The 21,528-nt window shown below is 39.3% G+C and overlaps 1 protein-coding gene across 1 annotated transcript in view; it reads left to right on the plus strand.

The window, feature by feature from the left end:
• The window catches only part of PMP34 (Peroxisomal Membrane Protein 34), a 129,843-nt gene that overhangs the window by 100,871 nt on the left and 7,444 nt on the right, over positions 1–21,528 (plus strand). The window contains exon 8 of the mRNA XM_090387343.1: positions 20,201–20,259. Coding sequence (XP_090243469.1) covers positions 20,201–20,259 — 59 coding nt within the window. The remainder of the gene's footprint in view (positions 1–20,200; positions 20,260–21,528) is intronic.

The raw sequence follows: 21,528 nt of genomic DNA on the forward strand, positions 1-21,528 counted from the left end.
GCAGAAGGAAAAACACCTTTGGAATAAGAAAGTGAAAAAAGCGGCGAAGAACAGAAGTAATTTCATGAGCTCAGGTTTTGAGAACAAGTGGAGAAATGCCATCAGGACCTGGAGCTTTCTTAGCATCAGATTCATCAAAATCCTTCTGACATCCTTTTGACGGAAGACCACAGGAGGCATTGAATGGAGTGTACTTGGAATGGTTTGAGGTGATTTATCAAGATCATCAATACATGAGTTGGAAGAAAAATAGGATGCTAGCTGGTCAGCTTTATCTTTGGCTGATGTGGCAACAGAACCGTCTGGTTTTGACAGAAGTGGGAACAGAGATGGGCAAAAATTGCAGCCAATAGTTTTGGCAAGAGACCAGAATGGTCAGCTACCATTGGACAAGAAGCAAGTTTTCTACCCTTAGCCTGTGTGAAATCTAGTTTTGACAGATTAATAATTGCTTTACAAAATATAAATGATACTTAATAAAAATTTTTATTATGCCATGTCGCTTATAAAAACATATTACTGGAAATATTTTATAATAAAAATTCAGAAATATTATAAGATTTCAGAGAATATGTACTTAGTCGTTCGCTTTAAAAATATTATGTTGAAAGGGGTTTGTGATAAAAAAAAAAAAAATTGTTTAAAGGGGTTCGTGAGTCAAAAATGGTTGGGAACCGTTGCTATAAACTATATAAGAGGTTTCCTTATCAGAAGTCTTATTGCTTTTTGATTCTACTTGCTCCGCTTTTAATATGACTAAGGCAGAAGCATTTAATTACTGCGAAGTATAGGATTTCTTCCAGCAAAGGGGGGTGTTTTATAGTTCAAGTTCTGCAGTAAAAATAGTGTTTTCATTATGGAAGATTGGATTGCATGTATTGATTTAGCAATAATATAACCCTAGTGAGTTCCACTAAAGTTTGAGTGACAGCAATCATTAAAGTATATTATTCCAGTATGATTCCAGCTAGTCTTGTTTAAATTAGTTGGATGTCATGCATAGAATTTTAGTGCTGTAGTCTAAAGTGCATGCTGTGTTATCCTTGGCATTAGCTCATCTTTAGACTCTGTCTAATCAGCTCCATTATCTTTTTTGTTATAAAAGTACTATCAGATTGGTAGGGTCTTTACTCACTATTATCACAAACTAATTTTGAAAAATACATTTTTGGTGTTTTTCTCCAAATAGACTCTAATTTACCCAGTGGCTGTAGGTATTTCTCAAGGCAGTTCCCCTTCTGCAATTTTGTTTAATGCTGTTTTTATTCGGTATCTTCCACAGAATAAATAAAAAATAAAAAAAAAAGATATTTATCAGCTTTTGGTTTAATTATTAATCTTTACAAAACCAGATTAGTCAACTTTTGTTTTGATTCATCCTGTTTACTGGGTGTGTTCATTAATAAAGTAATAGGAATTTGGACATGGCATAAAATTCCTTGGAGTAATTTTATGCCAAAAATTTACATTTAGAGAGCATTCTCTCTCAGTTTGTAAATTCTTGTAAGTTCAGGAGCCTAATGTCTGTTGTATTTCTTATTCATATAAATATGTATGCTGTGTAGCCTTTACCAGCATATCTTATACTAAATATGTGTTGTTGAGGAATTTGATTTTGAATAGCTAAATCATAAGATAGGTTTTCTTTATATATTGTCTAGGTTCCAGCTAGTTGTTAACATAAAAATAGTAGATCTTTCCACAACTTGGAAACTTCTATAAGTTTCTTGTCAAATAACTTTCCAGTATGGACGACAGTCTGCCTTTATGAGAGATTGCTTGGAGGATTCCTTTAAAGTCATATATGCCACTCCAGTCCTAATTTCCAAACTGAGGCAGTTGAATAAATTTGACTTCTGCATCAACCAGGCTTTTACCCCCCCCCCCCACATAAGTTACATAAAGAGATTATTGGCTAGTAATGTCTCTTTTGTGGTCAGTAAATGGAATTTATATATATATAGTATTTTTCAAGACTTGGCTTGTATTCCAGAATGTATGCCAGAATGACTGACACTGGGAATTGCATTTCTTGCCTAAATCACATCACGTTAAGAAACTGAAATTTTATTTCTGTCCCATGACATATCTGCCAGTGTTACATAAAATACTAACTTCAATTATTTCAAAGCATGTTTATTCTCTGAAGGAGTTTGGATTTATCACATGTAGAATGGAAAAGTTGTAGTCCTCCTCTTAACAACTGTAAGACTCTCTAAAGACTAAGGAAAGGATAGCTAACAAACCTATGAGAGGGTAGAGCTTCTGGATATCAGCAACTCTTCTGGATAACAGTATGAGAATGAAATCCCAACCTGATTTTCAAAATGAATAAAGTGCTCCAGAGCTTAATCCTGTTTTATGTCACCTTTTTACTTTCTTATTCCACTGGTGTTTATCCTTATACATGGAAATTTTCTCATTTTCTGCCAGTTCCTAAAATAAGATGACAAATTCTTTCTCCATTTCAGTTACCATCCTATTGCACTAACAGTATTCATATTAGCGCTATAGTGCAAGGAAGCCACCAGCTTTTTCTGCACACCAAAAAAAAAGAGAAAAAAAAAAGATGACATCACCAGTGGGCAACCTTTGGATACTGTGGACTATGTCAGAAATTGTACAAATTGTCCAACCAGCAATAAGATATCCAACAATAGCACCCTTCTTGAAATTATCACCTTAGCTCTGCATGCCACGATGAGAACAACTAACTTTTGTGGCTTAGCTCATATACCTTTCTTATATGTCCGAGTCACGTATTTATCCATGGTCTGTAGACTGTGACACAGGTGTGTCCAAATAATTTTGGAGGGTAGTGTACACCATCCAAAAAGTGTAATTTTCACCATGTATTGTTTATTGATAAAATATTTAATAACGTGTCATTCCACCTTTAGTCTAATTATACACTGTATCCTCATCAGTAGACTCAGAACCTTTGATAGCAGGAAGATGGTATTTTAGTCTATTTCCCCTTCAACACAGCAATCAGTTCAGCTACTAATTCAGGTTGATTGGCTTGGCCTGAAGCATATCCCAGTTCAAAATGTCTTCTTGAGTTCTACAAATTGCAGAACTTGCAAACTAGGCACCTGAGAGGAAACCTGATTGATGTGTTTTAAGGCTTTAAATGGATTGAGTAAACTAAATGCTGATGGCACCCCCACTCTTTCTTATATCGTGTGCATAAGAGATAAATGTAAATTGGAAAAGATGGTAAAGGAGACAGATATATGAAAATTGCGTTCAGCCGGCCAGAGAGTAACTGATATCCAAGTACCACTCATATCCAAAACTCCAAGCTGCCATCTGGCATTTTGGATATGAATAAATTTAAGGAAAGATTTGACAAATTATTATATGGGATGGATGGATAGATAGATATTTTTTTTTTTTTTTTTTTATTATTAAAACGTGAACAGTAGATACATTTTCAACAACAACTATTTACATTCTATGTACAAAGCAAAAAAGAAAGATAAAGAAAACTTTTTAGAAAGAAATACAAAGGTTTCAATATTTTAATTTCAGGAAATAAGAAAAAAAACAGTTTCTTGGGGTTGGGTCGTTCTCATGTTAAGTGTCACACGTTGAAGGTGATGGACTGTTCGGTGATGGTGAAGAGGTGACCGCCACTGTTCCATTCGCTGGTAAGATGATCCGCAGTTTCTGGTTTTTTGCTGTGGAATTCGAGTAGAAGTCTGCTCTGCAACTTCCTCCGTAGGCTCCACTTCAGATGTTGCACCGATGTGTCGACAGGAGGCACGTCGTCACTGCTTCTTGTGTGCTTCAAGTAGAAGTTGTAAATGACGGCCTTGGCCGCAATGAATAGGAAGTTGCAGGTGGTGTGTGCTGTCTGCTCAGAGTGAAGTAGGTACCAGTAGTCCTCCGGAGTGTGGGCGTGGTTGCAGGCAAGCTTTGCTGCATCCAAAGCGTATTTGACGAGTTCCTTGTTCACAGGGCATGCCAGGTATATGTGTTCCAGGGTACCTGGGGTGGCGCAGAAGAGGCAGTAGTTTGAGGAGCGTAACCCAAAGATTTGTAGCTTGACTGGGGTGGGAAGGATGTTGTGCCACAGTCTCCATTGGATGTTTGCGTCCGATTTGGAACATTTCGTCCTGTACGGAAGGTTCCACTGAAAGTTTGATGGTGGCTTGTGGTGAGTGGAGAGGGGTGCAGGGACAGCTTGGCAGGTGGATGATGGGAAAATCGTGGTTGCATGGCGAGACATGATTAGCTGATAGACTTTTTTGGAGGGTGCAGGAGACAGAGGTACCGTGTCTTCTGGTGATGTGATGATGAAGGTTGGTGTAAGCGAGGATCCAGTGACATTTCCAATCCCTTTAGTTGTAGTGATGTCTGGAAGAGCTTGTGTGATCGCTGATTTTAGATGTATGTGTTGCTGCTTTGCATTAATGGTTTTAATGGGCAAATCTTCTGATCCTTTCCATTTAAGGCTTGGTGTCAGGAGGTCGCCTATGGTTCTTATTCCTGCCCAGTTCCACGTAGGGAAGAAGAGAATATCATCATTTGCAGGGTCTATTATTCTTTTATTGTAGAAGAGCGGTTCTGAAAGTATTCCGGGAAGGGATGTTCTCTCAAGATTATGGTGAAGGTTTAGCTTTTTCCAGCGGTATAGTGCGTCTTTATAAAACGGCGGTAGTTTGAGTGGTACTGGTGCCATGTCCATTCTCAATATTGTTGAAAGGGATAGTCCTCTAGTGGCTGTTGCTTGTAGTTTATCCGTAGTGTTGGAATGTGCGTATTTTGTTTGCAGCGTCTTAAGAAGAAAGGTGATCCGGAATGCTGTGATTTTGTCGTCTAAAGAGACCAACCCTTGACCCCCGTGAGTAAGTGGTTGGCTAAGTTTGGAGCAGGACATCCAGTTGGTTTTGTTCCAAAGGAAGCTTCGGACAGATGCCTGGATTTGGTGGAGGAAGTCAGCAGGTGGAGTGAGAATTTTGAAGGTGTGCCAGAGAACGCTTGCCGCCATATGATTGACCACAAGCACTCTCCCTCTCAGCGAAGATGTGGCGCACACGCTTCTCCATCTCCCGAGTACTTTGTTGAAACAACTCAGCAATTCGGGCCAGTTCTTCTGGGAGAAAAGGAGGGTATTGCCAAGGTACACACCTAGGTATTTCTGTCCCTCGCTGGACCATGTGCCTTGGATGGGGGAGTCGGTTCTAGTTTTCCAGTTGCCAGCCCACAGGCTGCTGGTCTTACAGTGGTTGAGTTTTGCGCCTGATGCTTGAGCATAAAGATCATGAGCCTTTTGAATGACTTCAAATTCACTCTCGTGTTGTATTGCAATTGTGACGTCATCTGCATATGCTGAGTAGGTTATATTTAGGTGGGGTTCTGGTAGCAGCGTTCGCCGGGATTGTATACTGGTGACAATTTTATTAAGGAATGGTTCTATGGCAATTGCATAGAGTTGTCCAGAGAGTGGGCAGCCTTGTTTTATTCCTCTGGAATACGGAAAGAGGCAGGTGAACTGGTTGTTGAGTTTCAGGCAGAATTTGGCTTCCTTGTATAACAGATGGATTGTTCCGATGATGTAAGGTCCATATCCAAAGGCTTTCAAGGTTTGAAATAGGTAGCTGTGTTCTACGCTGTCGAATGCCTTTTTCTGGTCAAGGCTAATTAGTGCTAGGAATTCTCTTTGGCTGTTTGCAGTGGAGAGGAGGTCTCGGATCAGATGTAGATTGTCGTGAATCGATCTTCCAGGTACAGAGCATGTTTGTTGGTGATTGATGATATCAGGGAGAGTGGCTTTTAATCTATTGGCGATGGCTTTGGAAATGATTTTACAGTCCGTATTCATTAAGGAAATCGGGCGCCAGTTTTGTAAATTGGTGCGATCTCCTTTCTTGGGAATCAGTCGAGCGACAGAGGTGGTGACCGAAGCTGGTAGTCCATGGAACTGAGCTTCTTCAAGCATTTCAAAGAGTAGCACTCAGAGTTGATCCCAAAACGTTTGGAAGAATTCAGAAGTCAGTCCGTCCAGACCTGGTGATTTATTTTTGGAAAGGGCTTTGCATGCTGCTGTTAGTTCTTGTAGGGTGATTTGTTTCTCCATACTGCAATGGGCCGTATGGGAGATTTTTTTTTAAGTCCTGAAAGGATTTCCTCCGTTGCCTTTGTAGAGGTTTCTTGAGAACTGTAAATTTCTCTATAAAATCTTGTTACTTCAGAAAAGATTTCCTCTGGGTCTTCAGTGATGTTTCCGTTTTGCAGCTGAATGGCAGTGATGGTGGTTGATTTCTGATGTCTGCTTTCTAATGAGAAAAAGTATTTGGTTGGGGCATCAGATAGATTTATGTGGGTGTATCTTGATCTGAGCAGGGCGCCTTTTGCAGAGTGTTCTAAGTGGGTTTGTATGGCTTGTAGTGTTGACTGATAGGTCTGACTATCAGATGGGAGATTTTTCAGCCTTTGCTCAAGTTGATAGAGAGGTTATTACGCTTTTGTTGACTTTTCTGATGGCTGTAGGTTTGCGAGAATGATTTCAGTTTACTTTTAAATCTAGGCCACCACGTGTTCATGGGCTCCAATCTGTCTTTGGATTGGGCAAGGTTGGATATCAGGTCTTGCAGCTTAGAAATGTATTCCTTGTCTTGAAGAAGGCTATTGTTGAACATCCAATAAGCACCTCCACTTTTGTAGTGATTGGGTGAGAAAGAGAGCTGTAATTTGATAAAGGAGTGATCTGAGATATAAGATGGCAAATGTGTGATGCTTCTGACCAGGGGGATGGTGTGTTTTGGGATGTATCTGTCCAGTCGGGCTTGGTAAGGTAGCCTTTCAGATGCTGTATTTGCTGATCTCCAGGTGTAGGACTCTTCTTCTGGGTGCCGGTGTCTAAATACGTTGACCAGTTCATTGTTGTTTATCAAGGCCTGCAGGTTATTAATTAATGTTGTGCGGTGCTCAGTGCATCGTACTCTGTCCATTTTTGGGTCGAGAGTGCAGTTGAAGTCGCCAGCAAGAATGATGTGTTCTTGATCTATAGTAGAGATGTGGCTTTGTATGAAGTTGGTTATTTGAATAGCAAGTCTGTCTTGCTGTGGCATGTAGATGTTAAAAAGGTGCAGGGTTTCCTTCTGGGGTGTATCCAGGCGGGCGTAAATTGCGTAGCCAGCGATCTCTGCTATCACATTGAGCTTGCAGGCGGACTTTTGATGAAGGCCGACACTCACTCCTGCCCCATGATGTTGTTGTGTTGGAGAATGATGAAATACATATGACCAATCTGTCCATTTCAAGGTTTTTTTTTTTTTTTTTTGGTTTTTTTATTTTTAGGAGCATTAGCAACTAAGGCCATATTGCTCCGGGATATGCGGTGGTGGTCATTCCCTGACCTTTCCGCATCCTTCGTATTTGGTGGTGACGGGCTCGAACCCCGGTCTAATCAAGAAGCGTGTGCTACGCACTGATGCTCCTTCCCACCCGGCTACGGAGGCGCCCCCATTTCAAGGATGGCCTTGTGTCTGTTTTAATATTTGTTTCTTGTAGGAAGAGTAGGTCGGCATGATGTCGTTGGACCTGGTGAAGGATCAGCTTATTGCGCAATGCAGAGGAGCATCCTCTTGCATTAAGTGATAGCATGCTAAGAGTCAGCATTATCTGCAGGAATAAAGATAAGGGTTTTGCAAGTTTTGGGGCAGTTAACATCCTGATTGATGATATTGCTGTTCAAGCCCGTTAATCAAGTAGTACAGGCGTTTGGATCTATTCACATCTGCTCTGTCTTTCTTTCCTTTTAGTTTGGAACGCAGACCCGTAAGTTGTGAGATCAGCTCGGGTATGTTAGAGGTGAACTTCAGAGCTGTCACCAGCTTCTGTGGGGAGCTGCGTACTTCCCGTAGAAAGGATCGTAGTTTCTCCACAGTTAAAGGACCTTTAGTGTAGGGAAACTCGTTTTCCTCGTCTTCTGAGGCACTTAAATTGTGAGAATCACAGTTGGTCTCTTCTTCAGTGCCCAGAAATTCGGGTTCTTCTTCATTTGGATCATGAGTGGTTTGTAGCTGTTTATTTATTTCCATACTTGGTGGTATGATGGACTTATTTGAGATCTGACCGTTTATCTTCTGTGGTGTTCTGTATTTATTTTCGTCGCCCTTGTTGTTTTTGTTAGCGGTTTGCTTTTTTCCTGCCGCTTTGTGTGTCTTCTGTTTTGTGGCTTTGGACGTGGTCTGCCTTGGGGGTTGATTCCGAGATAAAACTCTTGTTTCGGTTGGTCGGTCTCCTGAAGAGATTGCGTCCTGGTCTTCTGTGGTCTTTGAATTTTCTTTTTCTGAAGAGTTTGTTGTGGGAAGCATCTCAGACTGTTTGACAGTTTCTTCAGCATCCCCATTATCTCCAACAGTCAGCTCGCTTTGTGCATCTGGCCTGACCCAGGTTGGTGCCGCCTGAATTTCGGTATTACTTTCAGAAGAGTTAGAGATATGCGGGCAGTTTTTCCTGATGTGACCCTCTTCGTGGCAGAAGAAACATTGTGAGGAAATGGAGGTATAGAAGGTGTAAATTATTCCGTTTAGATCGGTGTTGATGAGTTTTGGGATGTTTGCTGCGTCATTGTTGGCGAAGTGCATAAGTGCTTGCCTGCGGAAGCTTTTTATATGCGAAAATTCCGGTTTCGTGGTTGCTGCAGAGAGTGTGCGTATTTTCCTGGTAACTGATCCGTATTTGGATAAAATCCCTCTCAGAAATTGATGAGGGATTTCAGGTGGGACGTTTGAAATTGTAACTTTCGTTGGTGCTAAGTGGCGCCGCTTCTAGGTGATGAAGACCGATGTCTATTCCATTTTGCAGGATAGTTTGCACCCATGAGGGGTGGCTGAAATACACCTGCACAGTTCCTGCCACACGGGATGCGTGGGTAATATTTTTCTGTGGTACTTTCTCCGCGATCGCTGTAAGGTACTGCTCTAGGGGAGTGTTTTCCTTGGTAGCGAAAATTACTATTCCATTTTCCCGGGAAGTAATAGCGGTTGCTACATTTGTAAGAACGTTGTTCGACTGCATGTGTACTATTGTTGGTCGCGAGAGAGGGGTTTTTGCTGTCGTCAAGCATAATCCATTAGATACGGTATTAGCATAAGTATTAACAGTTGCTGACCTTTTGGACCTTGAGGTATTCACCTGTTGTCGCAGGATGTGGCTTCCGATATCTTGGTCACTGCTGGTTCCGAAGCAGTAGGTTCCGTTGCTGTGGTTGTTTGACCTTCGCTGGCCATAGCTGGAGGCAATAGATGGGATGGGTGGGGGGGGGCGGAATAAGCCATTACTGGAATGTCCAGCTTTCCAGTGGCTAAAGTTAAAAATTAAAAATCTAACCTAAGTCAAACTCCGCTAATTCTGGACACACAAATTTATTATTTCTCGAAAGTTCTTCCGAAGAGGAATCGAAACATGTAAGTCTTGACTAGGGGTTCTCGCAGACAAACGTCAAAGGGACAAATGGGACAGGAGCTCAAAGGCACGTGTCCGATCCGTGTATAGAGCACATACTGTTCTTGGGCCCACAGATATCCTCATTGTCAGCTCTGGATGTCTTCTTATTATTTTAGCCAAGATGCACAAAGGGCTTCTACTTACAAAACACTAATGAAAGTGAAAACACGTGACTAATAAGCAGGCGATCAACTCAATTCGTATCGATGTGAATATAATGTACAGCGAGGCAGTCAAGCAACGGCAAGTCTCTTTTTAAGCCTTAACTTATAGTGCCTGATATATACATAAGCAATATGGCTGTCATCACTAAGCAGAGATCCCCATGGCAACAAAATAAATATATAAATTACAGTATATATATTTATAACACACCAACACTGTAACCTTTTGAACACTATATATACAACTCTTCATACACTAAAGTCCTGACGTCGTCATAAAAGGGCGGCGCCCAAATTTTACTTTTCCCTCCTATTTTTCGTGTCCACGAAGTCTATTGGCTGGTTAATTGGAGGAGACAGTATGGCAGCTATTCCAAAACTAAAAATATTTATTATAGGCAAAGCCAAAGAACATAATTTCTTTTTTATGGCTGGCTATTGGTACTTTTAAATATTATCACCAAGCCACCCTAGATACCAAAAGGTTAGCAAACCCTTTGACACCCCTATAACAGAGGATCAAAGGCCACTCACAAAAAAATTAACTCTGACAGTGATGGAGCCAATAGTAATCAGCAGCCATTATTGGCAACGAATTAACGGTAGAAATTTTCGAATTTTGAATCAGTAAGCAGAGCGCTACCCCTTCACTGTCAGACCAGAAAAAGGCGCAATCGAACTCACCAAATTAAATTCTTCAGGGAGACATACTTTAGAACTGGGGGGGATGGCTTAAAACACAAAATCGTAGCTAAATCCTCAGAGACTAAATTATCACGTCATTACAAACACGAGACTAGATAAAGATAGATAAGGTTTTTTTTTTTTTGGCTGATGCTGTATAAGCTTGCTTTTTTGCATTATTTGCCATTACATTAATATGTAAACTGTCTCATGAGCATTTCTAATTTTGCAGTCTGCAAAACTTATGATATTTAGACCCTGTTAAGAAAAACAGATTCTTAAAACTTTACACAAGTGAAGTGCTTTTTTAGTTCAAGCATGGTGCACAAGTTATCAAGAAGATAACTTGTGCACCATGCTGCTCAAATATTATATTATATTTACAGAAGAATTGCTTATGAAAAACTTATGACATTACTTTTGGTTTCATGTAGAAGTTCCAAGAACAACCAATTTGAAGGTCTGTTAAAACTACGAAATCAATGCATTATGAAATGCCTAACTGAAAACTATTTGTCAAAATTATATATTATAATAGAAATCAATTTCCTGCACTGCCAGATAACAGAACTCTTCCAAAACCCTCAGATTCAGGATTTCAAGATCATCAGGATGTAAAAAAAAGGCCTCAAATTAAACAGACATTATATAAATTATAATGCCCACCAATTTCCCAAGCAGCTGAATATTAATATGAATATAAAACCTGCCCTGCCATTGCTGTTGTGCTCTTCTGCTTATTAATGACTATTTTTTTAAACCAAATGTTACCTACAAATAGTAGCTTAAACATTATAGGGTAGGGATAGTTTATGCCGAAATCTCAACCTGTATAGAGGTGGGGATAGCTTATTAAAAACCATAGCTTATTATTCATACCTCTCAGTACAGTAGTTGTATTATTAATATACAGCAGGTGCCACCTTAGCAGTGCCTCAGAGATGACTGGCACTGCAAGGAGCTTCTATAGGCAATGGCTGAAGTGCAGTTTGGGACAAACATTTAAAACAGCTCAGTGTGCTTTATTGCTATGAGGCAGACAGGAGCATAAAGTAATGTAGGCCAGATAATGGATGGCCTACACTATTTCATGTTCATCAGGATTTTCTTCAAGAATGCCATGCACTCATATTTGCCTGTATTAATTGTAAAACTGGATCCATTAAGATGTTGCTAATTCATGGAATATTCCATTGAGAAATGCAATCTTAACTGTCAGCTGTTTATTCAAAGTAATGGAGAAATCCATCAAATCTTAAACTCTCTCTCTCAACCTTCCATCCAATTTTGGGTCGGAAAACTGCTAGATTGGGGAGATACAAGGACTAATAGATTAACAGTAGCCACTGGCAGAGGTGAAAGTGATTCTTGCACTGCTTCTATTGGAATGAGCCGCAGCCTGGAAAATAAGCCTGGAAAATTTGTACCCCAATGATTCCCATCAGAGACTGCTGGGAATCATTGGGGTACAAATAAACACATAGGTTGTGTTAGGGTAGCTAAGAAAAAGAACAGGTGCATGTATACCTGCGTGTACACCAATGCTAGGAGTTTAGTAAATAAATTTGATGAATTTGAGGTATTGCTCAAAACATCAAAGGCAGATATTGTGGGGATTTCAGAGACGTGGTGTCACACAGATATAAGGAATGCAGAATTGGAATTTGGGGAGTACAATATCTACAGAAAGGATAGACAGGATAGGAAGGGAGGAGGGGTTATGCTATTAGTTAAGAAATACATAAAATCCAAGGAAGTGAAGCCAGTCGACATTGCTGGACAGTGCAGTGTCGAGTCAGTTTGGTGTGACATAAGCATTGGGAGATCAAAATTGAGAGTAGGAGTGTGCTATAGGCCTAATGACTCTGATGAGTATAATAAGAAACTGTACGGGGAAATAGAGTGGGCCAGTAAATCAGAGAGTCTTATAATGGGGGATTTTAATTTCCCAGATATTGACTGGAATTTGGAGGCTGGTCACTCACACACTAGCAAGGCTTTTGTGGATTTATTGGATGATTGTTTTCTACATCAGCATGATCAGCAGGCAACTAGAGGGAGTAATACTCTTGATTTGATTATCAGTAGTGATTCTTCATGCATTAAGAATCTGCAGGTAAATGAACCACTAGGTGGCAGTGATCAGTGTGCTGAAGTGGGATTTACTCAAAGAGGTAACTACCATTACAGGTAAAGGGAAGGGTTATTGCTTTCGTAAAGACGACTACGATGGACTGAGACAGTATTTAAATTCTATACAGTGCGACCAAATGATGATGTTACCAACAGCAAATTCAAAATGAGAAGCATTCAAAGAACTTATCTTGGAAGCTACTAGGCTTTACATACCAACTAAGAAATATTGTTCAAGGTTTAGGCCTAAGTGGATGTCAGATGAACTAATGAGACATACAAATTAACACATGACACAGAAGCCTATGATAGATACAAGTTGATCTGTAACCAAGTTACAAAGGAGGTTAGGCAGGTGAAGGCAGATTACGAGAAATCTTTGGCAAGGAATGCAAAGAAAAACAGCAAAGAGTTCTCTTCTTATGTAAACTCTAGAAGGAAGGGGATGAATCAGATTGGTCCACTTGATATCGATGGGTCAACTGTTGATGATCCTGCTCAGGTAGCTAACAAACTGAATGAATATTTTGCATCAACATTCACACATGAGGAGTTATTCAGTGAGAGGAATGCCAGAGGTGTATTCAACTCTGGCAGTAAGCTAGAGAATCTTGTAATAACTGGCGTCTCCGTAGCCAGGTGGGAAGGAGCAGCAGTGCGTAGCACACGCTTCTTGATTAGACCGGGGTTCGAGCCCGTCACCATCAAATACGGAGGATGCGGAAAGGTCAAGGAATGACCACTGCATATTCCCGGAGCAATATGGCCTTAGTTGCTAATGCTCCTAAAAACCAAAAAACAACAACAACTTGTAATAACTGAGAGTAAAGTGGAGGAGAAATTGTTGAAGATAAATACAAGAAAGGCACCTGGGGTGGATGGGATCTATCCAGTTATATTAAAGGAAGCAGCAAAGGAAGTAAGCAAACCCTTAGCCATAATTATGAGAGCTTCCTTGGACTCAGGGGAAGTACCCATGGACTGGAGATGTACAAATGTTACCCCAATTCACAAAGGAGGATCAAAGGGCGACACAAGTAATTATAGACCTGTTAGTTTAACTTCTGTTCCTGGAAAATTAATGGAGGCACTGGTTGAAGCACTGCAGGATCATCTAGACAAGACTTCAGTTATAGCTCAGACACAGCATGGTTTTGTTAAGGGGAAGTCTTGCCTGACCAATTTGATTGGATACTATGATGCAGTCACAAAAGAACTGGATGCAGGGAATAACTTTGATATTATATAATTGGATCTTAGAAAGGCTTTTGAGCGGTGTGGCATTGGAGGCAAATTGCTGCTATGGATAAAGGGGTGGTTGAGGGGGAGAAGACAGAGAGTGGTAATCAATGGACACTGCTCATCGTGGACTAATGTTATTAGTGGAGTCCCTCAGGGTTCAGTATTGGGTCCATTATTGTTTTCTGTATTTATAAATGATATTGATGATGGTATATCAAGCTTAATGTCCAAGTTTGCAGACAATACGAAGGTTGGCAGGGTTGTCAAAGACACTACTGACACTATGCTACTGCAACAGGATCTGGAAAGGTTGAGCAGATGGGCTGAGAGGTGGCAAATGAAGTTTAACATTGACAAATGTAAAGTACTACGTATGGGAAACAGCAACCCCAGAGCAACGTATCAACTCTGTGGTACTATACTGACAGTGGTAGTGAATGAAAGGGATCTGGGGGTGGTTGTGCAGGCAGATATGAAGTTCTCTGAGCAGTGCAGACGGGCTACAAGAGTAGCTCATGGTGTATTGTCGATGATATATAGGAATTTTTCTAGCAGGGATAAGGAGGTGATTATTCCCTTGTATAAGGCAATGGTCAGACTGCACCTAGAGTACTGTATACAGGTCTGGAGGCCTCATTTAAAGAAGGATGTAGAGATGCTGGAACGAGTACAGAGAAGGGCAACAAGATTAGTGAATGGAACAAAGGGGTGCTCTTACGAAGAAAGGCTTACATTTTGCAAATTACAGTGTCTGGAGACTAGGCACCGGTGACGTGATCTGATAGAGGTGTATAAAGCCTTGAATGGTTTGAGCATGCTCAATGCTGATGGGATTCTTCCTCTTGCTCAGAATAATCACCTGAGAGGGCATAAATTCAAAATGAGGAAAGACAGATGTAGGATAGACGTGAGGAAATTTGCCTTTAGCCAGCGGGTGGTTGGTTGTTGGAATAGACTTCCATCCATTGTCGTGGAAGTTGATAGCTGGAATAGACTTCCATCCCTTGTCGTGGAAGTTGATAGCTGGAATAGACTTCCATCCCTTGTCGTGGAAGTTGATAGCTGGAATAGACTTCCATCCCTTGTCGTGGAAGTTGATAGCTGGAATAGACTTCCATCCCTTGTCGTGGAAGTTGATAGCTGGAATAGACTTCCATCCCTTGTCGTGGAAGTTGATAGCTGGAATAGACTTCCATCCCTTGTCGTGGAAGTTGATAGCTGGAATAGACTTCCATCCCTTGTCGTGGAAGTTGATAGCTGGAATAGACTTCCATCCCTTGTCGTGGAAGTTGATAGCTGGAATAGACTTCCATCCCTTGTCATGGAAGTTGATAGCCTAAATAAGTTTAAGGCTCAGCTGGACAGGTATTTCAAACGAACAGAGGGGTGCAGTGGAAGTGGTTATTTTTTATTTATTTATTTTTTTTATTTTTTATTTTTTGGCTGATGCTGCATAAGCTTGCTTTCTTGCATCAAATGCCTCTACTAATGCTAACAAGTTTCAATATGGATTCCATCAGCCTTGATCCGTTTGTGTTGTTCGTATTTGGACAGATTCAGAAAAACTCAAGCAGTTACTCTTTACGTTTCTAAAGCTTTTGATCATACTTGAATAGCCCCTGGATTTAGGCCATAATGAGTAAGACAGATACTCCTCTTTTTGCAACGAAGATTCTCTCTCTCTTTCTCTCGTTTGAAAACTAGCTACTCAATTTTGAAATTGGTAGTTAGCATTTAGAGAAATTCTCACTTACGTAGAGTTCTGCGGAACGCAGCCCTTATGTAAGTTGGGGTGTGGCTGTATATTAATGACTTTTTCCCACTGACTGGTGATAACATGTATGCGCGCACACACACACACACACCAGTTTGAGAAACTCAGATCTTCACACACATCTACATCTCAAATATGCACCAGCAGGTTTCTAAATGCTAACTCTAGATAATTCTCCAGTGAGTAGAATTACCTACAATTAACTAAGTTTTCTTTTCCAGTGGAAAGAAGAAAACTTGGTTAACTTCAATCCCTCTAAAACTCTGTCCACTCTTTTATACCCAGATTTATAGACAAGATCATATATCTTTACTAGAATAACCATAACTTCTGGCCTTTCTTGGCATAACCATATTACAATTATGCTTTCTTACATTAAAAATCTTCTTTCTTTTGTTTTTTTTGCTTTTGTTCTCAGAAGCATTACTTATCTCTTACACCCCCCCCCCTCTCCCATACGCAACCAAACATTCAATTTCTGCTGCTTGCCATTTTTTAATAGATATTTCCAATTCTTCAAAATTTATATTTTTAATTTAATCTCTCTTCAAAACCAGTCCAAACATGTACCTCAGCTAGTCAGCATCCATTCACTGTTCAACTCCAGACTCACTAAACCGACTTTTCTCTTCTTCCTCATTTGGTCTTTATGCTTTCGTTCATTGGAAGATCTTTGTTTACATATATTTCCTGAAAATTAAATCTCCAAAAATTCAGGTCCAGTATCAACAAGTATCTTCTATTGTGTCAACCTTCAACCCATACACACTACTTACGTAGTACTGTTGGGTTCCATTTGTGTATGGGATTACTATATTAATCAGCATGAATAAATTAATCTTACCGATACCCATCAGATCATGCTGTTGGGGAAACAGAAAATAAAAAAAAGGTTACAAATTTTGAATATTTCAGAATATTAGTTACAATTATCAATACTAAAATTACCAAATTTTTACAATTATAATTGCCAATATTAGAGTTACAACTATCAGTATTACAATTCTAAAGTATTAAGTTTTGAATTGCTGTTACAATAGAAAACAGGAAATCTAAGGTAAAAACAAAGATTAAATTCTTATCTGCTGACAGACTGCTCTTGCCGATGCTCCCAGAAAACTGATGTACATACAGGCAAGGGGTGCTGCCAGCAGTTAATTTATGGGTGAGTGATTAACTCCATTAGCCAATAGGATAGTGCCAAGTTTTATCCTGGATTGGGAATTCTTGTGTAGTGGGAGCCTGGGGGTGACCTTTGCTCCCATACTCTGAACATCATGGTTGGTGTGCAGGCTCGTTCAAGACCTTACCGATACCCATCATCAGACCATGCTTCTGTTTCAGTTAGACTGGAGAAAGTTGTATATGGGCTATTTTTTCCTGAATTTGCTGGTTCCTATTGTTTGCTGAGGTTCCGAACATTTTCATGAAGAAGTAGTAGTAGGAAGAAGTCACAAATGGGATGGGTTGTGGTTGGTCCGTACTTAGATCCGATATAGTTAGGGGAGGATGCTACGTGGTTGTTTTCCATTAAGGTTATTATTATGTTAATACCACTCATATACCACATGAAATTAATAATATAGTTTATTAGGCTATTGCCTACATTACTATACATTAAAGTGATGTTTAAGGTATCTTAAACATCTTACCTATACTGATCATCAGACCATGCTGTTGGGGTAACAGAAAATAGGAAAGGTTACAAAGTTTGAATATTTTAGAATATTACAGTTACAATTACCAATACTATAATTACAATTACCAAATTTTTACAATTGTGTAATTGTAAATATGCAAGCAAGCAATAGGAAAAGAAACAGCTAATTCAGGAAAAGAAAATAGACCAGATATAACTCCCTCCACCCGAACCAGATGCATGGTCTGATGATGGGTATCTGTAAGATCCTGAACCAGCCTGCACACCAACCCTGACGTGCAGAGTATAGGAGCAAAGGTCACCTCGGGCTCCCATTACACAATAACCCTGGATCCAGAATAAAACTTGGTACTATCCTATTAGCTAATGGAGTTAATCACTCACCTATAAATTAACTGCTGGCAGCCTCTTGCCTATATGCACATCAGGTTTCTGGGAGCATCAGCAAGAAAAGTCTGTCAGCAGATAAGAATTTAATCTCTTTGTGTTTGCTTTAGATTTCCTGTTTTCTATTGTAACAGCAATTCAAAACTTAATACTTTAGAACTGTAATTTACAAATTGTAATTGTAATACTGATGGTTGTAATTTGAGGGTTTAGTATCAAACAACATTAACTACAAAATCATTTTGTAGCTGATGTTTTTGTAATTAACCAAAAAAAAGTCACCAGAAATGTACTTAACAGCCTAAGCTAACTTGTAAAGTACTAGAGAGATACAGTTCTATAACATGATATGCATTGTTATTTGTATAAAGTTATTGCAAAAAGAAAATCCAATTTTGTAGTTAATGTTATTTGACACTAAACCCTCAAATTGTAATATTGGTAATTATAATTGTAAAAATTTGGTAATTTAACTGTAATATTCTAAAATATTCAAAATTTGTAACCTTTCTATTTTCTGTTTCCCCAACAGCATGTTCTGATGATGGGTATCAGTAAGATACCCAAAATGTCACTTTAATGTACAGTCAGTCCTCGTATAGCACGTGTTTACACTACACAAATTCGATCATACACTATTTATAAATAGGGGAACGATATCATATATAACACAATCAAATTCGCTTATTCACGATTCGCCTTTGTGTTTACAAGAAATGGCAGTCAAACGCAGAATCACCCCAACTGAACGCAACACGATAGCAATGAAGAGAAGATTCTGAAAATGTATTTGTTTTTTATATCAGTGAAGGGGAAACACATTTCACCATAATAACGTAAAAACCCACACAATTCCAGCTATTGGTATTATCGCAAATGCAATTAGATCGAGTTTACTACCAGTTTATAACAGATTCCACTAGCAGAAATGCAACTGGAAATTGTTTTTATTGTTTTATGGTAGTGACCCCCAGACATGTGCTTTAGTAAAATGTGAGCTAGTGAGGTGTTAATTGTGTGTCTCTGCCTTTACGGAGAGCGCCTCCGTAGCTAGGTGGGAAGGAGCAGCAGTGCATAGCATACGCTTCTTGATTAGACCGGGGTTCGAGCCCATCACCACCAAATAAGGAGGATGCGGAAAGGTCAGGGAGAATGACCACCGCATATTCCCCGAGCAATATGGCCTTAGTTGCTAATGCTCCTAAAAAACCAAAACAACAACAACACAGCGTGAGAAAAAAATGTACTTGAAATTATCGCCTTTACAATGTTGTTTATTCAGTTGCTACACACGTGCAGCTTTGTTTATGTGTATCAAGTGTGCCTCCTCATTTTGTAATTGTGCCTTATTCCCTAAAAATTAGTAAAATATTTAAAAGGTATGAAAAGGAAGCGTCCTGGTGAAGACAATACAGATCCAGAGAGAAAAAGAAAAGCAATATCGATAGACAGAGGTGGATTGGGTAAAAAATTCTTACCCGGGAAAATCTGTAGCGGCCTCATACTAGCGTTTATGGCCAAAATCACACTTCTGGCCTCTGGCCCACCGTGGTTTCCTCGGTAAGGCTTATGGCCAGTCTGCCTCTGTTAGAGAAAAACCATGAAATTGCAAAACACTTTGAACGAAATGAAAGAACATGTGATATTGCACATGCTACAGGCTTAAATGAGGCAACACCAAGAATTAGAAAGAATGCAGAGAAAATAAAAACAACTTTCATAGCAGGAACAACTTAAAACAGTAATAAAATCTATTAGATCAAAACACAAAGAATTGGAAGAGATGGAACGGCTGTCATCTGTTGGGATAGAAAATCAATCAAACAATATTTTATTACATAATAGTTGTAATAAAATACGTAAGTATTTTATTATGATTATTTATTGTGTTTGGTAATGATTTGGTTACAAATGGGTTGTTGGCACCTAACCATATTTTCCCCATAGGACCTGTTATTTGTATGCACGAGGGTTTCTAGGAACACAACTATCCTGCTATACGAGGACTGACTGTATAGTAATATAGGCAAACAGCCTAATAAGAATGGTATTAATATAATAATAACCTTAATGGAGACAAACCAGGTAGCATTCTCTCCTAACTATATGTATCCATTAAGCTGAATGGATACAATATGTGCATATTGTTTTTTTGAGATAGTGTTAAATATAATTGATTTTTTTTATCAAAAATTTAAATGTTTACTGGACATCACAAAGTTGGTTTTTTTTTTTTTTTTTTTTTTGGTAACAATTTCCAGTATCTCGGCAACAGTTTCTAATGTTTACCCATGATGCTAGATACAGAGTAAGCCATTTGTCAGTTTAAGGAGAAGTAAATTGCCAAAAAAAACAATTTTAAAAATTCATTTAAATGTTGTAATTAACATCATATAAATATAATATTAATAAAATAATGTGAATTATTTTGTTAATTATTGCTTGGTAAACTGACAACCTATATTTATAGCATAAAATTAGTTTTATGTAAATAAATATGCCAGCTTGAGAAACAATGTGTTTATATTTTAAATATTACTATTTTAAATATTACATGAAATTTAATACCAAACTTCCTTGACATTCTTCCAGAAAGTTTATTATTAAATTGAGCCACTAGTATATTATTTTTCAATTTATTTTTATTTTAGATATTAAGAATTTCTCTATTGAATCATACGTTATTTCTTTCAGTATGGATCAGATAACTTGCAACAGATGACTCTACTTCAAATGCTTATCTTCATATTGAGGTGAAACTTTATAAATTTGTATGTAAACTTAAGTATCTTATTTGCATACAATCCTCTTCTTTGCGTGTTATTTTATTTTTCAGTGTTTACAAATGTGCTGATTTCTAAACTGATAAAAAGAAAATTACTAGAGAAAGGATAAGGTTAATTGAGATGGTGAGAATCAGAGTGGTACAAGATCTTGCACTCATGTACATATTTCTTAATGTTACTTCCATTTATTTTGCAAGTGTACTAGTAGTGGCAAATGATGCAAGAAATCAAGCTTATATACTGAAAGGACAGAATTTACAGTATACCTGGTTCCTGAGCAATGTGACTCTGTCACCCCTCTCACTAGTGGACAAACCCACTGCTTGGCAGTTATATAGGTACACTGCACTCACATAGTAATTTGATGTCAGTATGGATTAATGTCATGAGTTAACTGACTTTGAAAGAGGGATGATAGTGGGTGCCTGATGCATGGGTCACTCTATCATGGAGGTGGTCTCATCATGGAGGTGGTGCAGAAATTGCACTATCCCCGTTCGACAGTATCAAGGGTGTATTGGGAAAATGCCATTTCCAGAATAACATCTAATCGTTGACATTGCTCTGGGCGGAGAAAGGTGGTGGATGAACTTGGCCGTCAACGTCTGTCTCACATTGTTTCAGCCAACCAGAGAGTGACAGTGGCACAAATCTCCAGTAGCGCCGAGTTCAATGAGGGAAGTTCCAGAAACATCTCCATCAAGACTATCAGGTGATCATTAGCTGCAATAGATTATGGGAGTCTACTCCTCAGGTAGGGGAAAGAACATCAGCACTGGACTTGGATGAGTGGAGATGGGTCTCCTTTGTCCCATTTCCAATTATTTCGATCAGACGGGAGGGTGCATATCTGGCAGAAACCATCATGTCAACAAGGAGCTGTTCAGGCAGGTGGACAGTTGGTAATGGTCTGGGGTGTGATCAACTGGCACATGTTGGGACCTTTGGTACGTCTAACTGCATCTCCGAACAGTCCAGGTTACATGTTCATCCTTGCAGATCTGCATCCTTTCATGGTCATTGTGCACCCATAGGGCAATGGACTCTTCCAGGAGGACAATGTGCCTCCCCACAGAGCCGTGGTGACTAGAATAGTTCGAAGAGCATTTCACAGATTTTACCACCATGGAATGGCCTCCCCATTCATCGGACATGATTCCTGTGAAGTCTCTTTGGAATGCTGTAGAAAGGTCTATTCGAGCTTTGGATCCTCCACCTAGGAATGTGATGGAATTA

This window comes from Mastigoproctus giganteus, chromosome 13, assembly GCF_048544385.1.
Source record: "Mastigoproctus giganteus isolate SK-2022 chromosome 13, ASM4854438v1, whole genome shotgun sequence".
Classification (NCBI taxonomy): domain Eukaryota; kingdom Metazoa; phylum Arthropoda; class Arachnida; order Uropygi; family Thelyphonidae; genus Mastigoproctus; species Mastigoproctus giganteus.